Below are 5000 nucleotides of genomic sequence, written 5' to 3' on the forward strand. Positions count from 1 at the left end.
CTGGTTTTCACCAGCTCTTGCTTGACGACCAATCCCGACCGCTTACCACGTTTACCACACACTGTGGTCTCTATCGTTTCAAACGACTGCCATTTGGCATATCCTGTGCTCCCGAGATATTTCAGCGTGTTGTAACTGATCTCCTTTCGGGTTTGCCTGGTGTTGTTGTCTATATAGATGACGTCTTGGTGTATGGTCGCAACCGGGCGGAACACGATGCACGGCTCGCTAGCGTTTTGGAACGACTCAAAGCTGCTAATCTCTGCCTCAACTGGGGCAAGTGTCGCACTCGACTGACATGTGTCAAGTATCTCGGCCATGTCCTGACGAAGCAAGGTGTTCAACCCGACACATGCAAGCTTCAAGCTATCAGTGAACTGTCGGAGCCCACGTGCCTCGCCGACGTTCAGCGTTTTCTCGGGATGGTCACCTATCTGGGCAAGTTTGTTCCTCAGCTGTCTCAAGTAACTGAGCCACTTCGTTCGATCGTCAAGCAGCCAGAGCCATTTGTAGCTACTGAGAGCCTGATTGCGGCATTCAACGCAGTAAAGCAGGCAGTCGCTTCATCTCTGCAGACATTGGCGTACTTCCGCCCATCTCCAGATGTTCGTACGGCTGTCAGCTGCGATGCTTCGCCTCAAGGTTTGGGCGCTATCCTCTGGCAGCACGACAAGGGCCAGTGGGTGCCAGTCACTTGTGCCAGCCGATCATTGACTGATGTGGAGACACGCTATTCGCAGATGGAGCGTGAAATGTTGGGTGTGGTATTCGCTCTAACTCGTTTCCGCCAGTACGTTCTGGGCCGGGATGTGGACGTCTTCACGGATCACAGACCACTGCTCCATATAGTTCAGAAGCCGTTCGATGACGTCCCACCACGTCTCCAGCGTTGGCTAGTCTCTCTGATGCCGTATTCGTACTCCCTCAAGCACATCCCAGGAAAGCAACTGTTGTGCGTTGACGCCTTGTCTCGTGCTCCGCTGAAGACCACTGTCTCGTCTCCAGCTGAGTCCCGGTCATTGAATGAGTACGTCAACATGGTTCTTGAGGCAGCACCAGTCAACCTTGAGGAGATCCGCCGTGCCACTCAAGACGACGCAACGCTCCACAGTGTCCTGCAGCGTGTGCTCACCTCATCCTGGCGCGATGCCTCGCCCGCTGAGCAGCCGTACTATCTCGTCAGAGATCAACTCACTGCAGCTGACGGTGTGTTGCTATTGTCGGCACGTGTTGTGATACCAGAAGGGCTACGCCATTCCGTCATGGCATTAGCGCATGAGGGACACCCGGGCCAGGAAGCCTTTCAAGATTCCCTCCGGCAGAGGGTTTGGTGGCCAGGGCTCACCAAGGACGCTAGTCTGTATGTGGAACGTTGCTCCGAGTGTTGGCGACGTCGCACAAACAGTCCGCAAGATCTTCTCCCCACTGAGATTGAAGGCGTGTGGGAGAAACTGGCAATCGACCTGGTATCTATTGAGGGCCACTCTGTTCTCTCCCTCATTGATTATGGCTCCCGGTACCCTATCCTCAAGGTTCTGTCCTCTACAACCACTACAGCTATCGTGGACGAGCTAGATGAAGTGTTTGCCCTATTCGGTCTACCGTCTGTACTGGTTTCGGATAACGGGCCACAGTTTGTGTCGGAGCAGATGACCACCTTCTTGCAGCGGCTGGGCATTCGTCACATCCGCTCCAGCCCACGTTATCCACGTTCCAATGGCATGGTGGAACGACTCCATCGTCTCGTCAAGGAAAGAATGGTGGCACTGAAGCCTCATTTACCTTTCCGTCGACGACTGAACCAGGTTCTGTTCGACGTCCGACATTCCCGACACCGCATGTTGGGAACCTCTCCAAACGAGGCTCTGTTCTCTCGCCCATTGCGTAGCAGAGTTCCTACCATGATCCCTCCTCGCATTGTCAACCCCAGCATCCAGCTGAGAGCCAAGGCCACAATGGCACGTGATCATGACGCTCGTCGTGGAGTGAAGGCCTTGCCACATCTGCAGGCGGGCAAGCGGGTGATCCTCCATGACGGATACAATGATCCAGCCAAGCCGTGGACCGTGGTGGAGCAGTACGGGAGGCAAGTGGGAGTAACCGACGGTGTCCGGATTCTGCTTCGCAACCGCCAACATGTCAGAGAATTGGTCTCACCTGCTGCTGCATCGTCTGATTGGCCTGAGTTTGTTGCCTCCGTACCCAAGTCACCGCTGTCCACGCCTCCTGTTAGTGTTCCGGTTCCGACTAGCCCGGCCGCACCACAATCGGCGACAGGTAGTGAGCCATTGGTGCCAGCGTCAACGGAAGCTGAGGCCCCTCTCACCCGTTCTGCACTTGCGGACGCCTCACCCCCGTGTTCTTCGCCTCGTCCAGTTTCTCCTAGCGATGTCTGCAGGGATCAGACCAGCTCACCAGCCAGTGAGTCTCCCAAGCGATTTCATGATGGCATGAAAACCCGTTCTGGCCGTCAGGTAACCCTTACAGAGAAGGCCAGAGCGGCTTATGGATGACTGCTGCTGCTGCTGCGGGACAGTGTGTCCATGGACACGTAGAGACCATTTTACGGTTTTTTTTTGTGCTGAACTTTTTTTGTTTTGTTTTCTTCCTCGTTCACAGCCGCTTGTCGGTAGTATGTAGCGTGGTTGTGTTTTGTTTTTGTTTTTCTCAGTGATTTGCAGTTTTTAATGACTGGCGCATGGCATGCGCATTCGCATCGGTTTTTTCCTTTTCTTCTTTTTGTTTTTTCTCTTTAATTAATTGGCTTTTCCTTCTTCACTTTGTTCCTTTATTTTGATTTCTTCTTCTTCTTCTTCTTCTTCTTTTTTATTTGAAGGGGGAGATGTAGTGATGTAATCATATACATATGTATAGTGTGCGCATGCGTGCATGCTTGCAGTAGAGAACTCGCAGAGCTTGAAGACGAAGCCTGCAATGGCTACCTCCAGACTTGCATTGTTGTAGTGTTGCCCATCTACAATTGCTGCCGTGTGCATGTACGTGTATGATAACGTAGAGCCACGTTCATTGCATAGCCACGCCGGTTCACCGCATAGCGACGTGCTCATATTCATAGTGCCAGAGCCATGCAGAGCCACCCAGAGCCATACAGCAACTGTTTTATCTGAGGTCAGATTTCCCTTTTCACCCCTCACTGCAGGACCATATCAACCTGCATTATACAGGATTGCAGAGTTTTGCCCTCCCTCTGACCAGATCGCTTTCATTGGATTATTCTGCTGGAAAGATTCTGATTCTTGCCACATAATTAGTTTCCACGGCAAGTTGCAATGGGAGTACACAATTCTCTTCTTATACTGTCTGTTTGTACCTCGGTGTGTGTGTGTGTCTGTCTGTGTGTCTGTGTCCGTGTGTGTCTGTGTGTGTATCTATGTGTGTCTGTGTGAGCATGGTGTGTCTGTCTGTTTGTCTGTCTGTGTGTTTGTGTGTGTGTGTCTGTGTGTGTCCATGCGCATGTGTGTGTCTGTGTCTATTTGTGTGTCTGCTCAGTAAACACCCTTGTCACTGAACGTCTGTACACATTAATCTGTGACTGGTGCGATGTCAACGAGGACTCTATTGTCTTGGGTAAGCTGCTATGGACCTTACCTGACCATGCACTGAAATTTCACACTTTCCCCGCTGCACCGAACAAGTCCACGATGACCTTGTAATCGATTTCACAGACACTGCTGTTACCGTATGCTGTCATAGGATCTCATGTGTATTTGCTCCCGTGCACATGGTATTGTGCTCTTGATGTCTGTCCACCTGGTCCACTGGGCAAGCTCCGCAGCCGTAGCTCATAATAAAGACATAATTATAACGAGAGAGCTTGGAAGGTCCGGGCCCTACGCTATGCTTTTTTGCTTGCTCATCGTGCATGTAACGTGTCAAAGCTGTGTGGACCCTGGCTAGCGCCAAACGGTACTGAAGTAACGTCTGTTGCATAGCTACGGGATTAATATTTGGTGTTTATTTTATTTTTTATTTTTTTTGTGTCACGCCTGGCGCTATCCCGTATTTGTCCCGTACCGTACCGTACCATCAAAGAAAGCTGGGCACAAACAGCTGGCCACAATATTTTTGTTTGTTTGTGCCATCGGCATGCCTGGCGCTATCCCGTACCTGTCTCGTTTCTGCCGATCACGGGCGCTCTGGAGTCGACGGGATGTCTGTCCTGCCGTTTCCTGTGACCGGCGCTGACTCTGCCGATCACGGGCGTTCTGGAGTCACCGGGATGTCTGTCCTGCCGTTTCCTGTGACCGGCGCTGACTCTGCCGATCACGAATGTTCTGGAGTCGACGGGATCTCTCTTTCGACGTTTCCTGTGACCGGCGCTGACTCGCCCGATCAAGATTATTTTGGAGACGACGGGATCTCTCTTCGAAAGTATGTTTTTGCTGACGCATCATATTACCTATTCGGCAACTAACGTCCATTCTAATTGCATTTCCTCGTCTCCCTACTTCGTATTTCTTTCCAGAAAATCTCCCCATATAGCAGGGAGTCGTTTACATAATATGACTCCCTGCTTTACATCTACATGACTGCATACACGTTATAATTATTATGCTATCGGCCTACATGCGATTCCCGGGCTGGTCGACAGGCGGCCCAGCCAGCCTGCTAGTGGAATCTCGGCCTCGCACACAAATCCACACAACATGTTACTGCACTATCGGCCTGAATGCATTCCTCTGATACACTTCGCATATATACTCATTCTCTTGATGGTACCGTACTCTTGATGGTACGGGACAGGTACGGGATAGCGCCAGGCATGCCGATGGTATAAACAAACAAAAAGATTGTGGCCAGCTGTCTTTGCTGGTACGGTACGGGACAGATACGGGATAGCGCCAGGCGTGACACACAAAAACAAACAAACAAACAAACAAACACCAAACGAGAGAGCTTGGAAGCTCAGGGCCCTGCACTATGCTTTGTTGCCTAGCTCATCGTGCATGTTGTTAGAACTGATGGAAATGTTTTTTTTC

At 51.2% G+C, this 5000-nt stretch overlaps 2 protein-coding genes across 2 annotated transcripts in view; both read left to right on the top strand.

Annotated features, from left to right (window-relative positions):
* Positions 1 to 2513, top strand: part of LOC135828666 (uncharacterized) — a 4102-nt gene extending 1589 nt beyond the window's left edge. The window contains exon 2 of the mRNA XM_065341090.1: positions 178 to 2513. Coding sequence (XP_065197162.1) covers positions 178 to 2513 — 2336 coding nt within the window. The remainder of the gene's footprint in view (positions 1 to 177) is intronic.
* The window catches only part of LOC135828464 (uncharacterized), a 21468-nt gene that overhangs the window by 4298 nt on the left and 12170 nt on the right, over positions 1 to 5000 (top strand). Inside the window, exon 2 of the mRNA XM_065340914.1 lies at positions 3511 to 3588. The gene's annotated coding sequence lies outside the window, so the exon portion shown is untranslated. The remainder of the gene's footprint in view (positions 1 to 3510; positions 3589 to 5000) is intronic.

Source organism: Sycon ciliatum, chromosome 12 (assembly GCF_964019385.1).
Source record: "Sycon ciliatum chromosome 12, ocSycCili1.1, whole genome shotgun sequence".
NCBI lineage: Eukaryota > Metazoa > Porifera > Calcarea > Leucosolenida > Sycettidae > Sycon > Sycon ciliatum.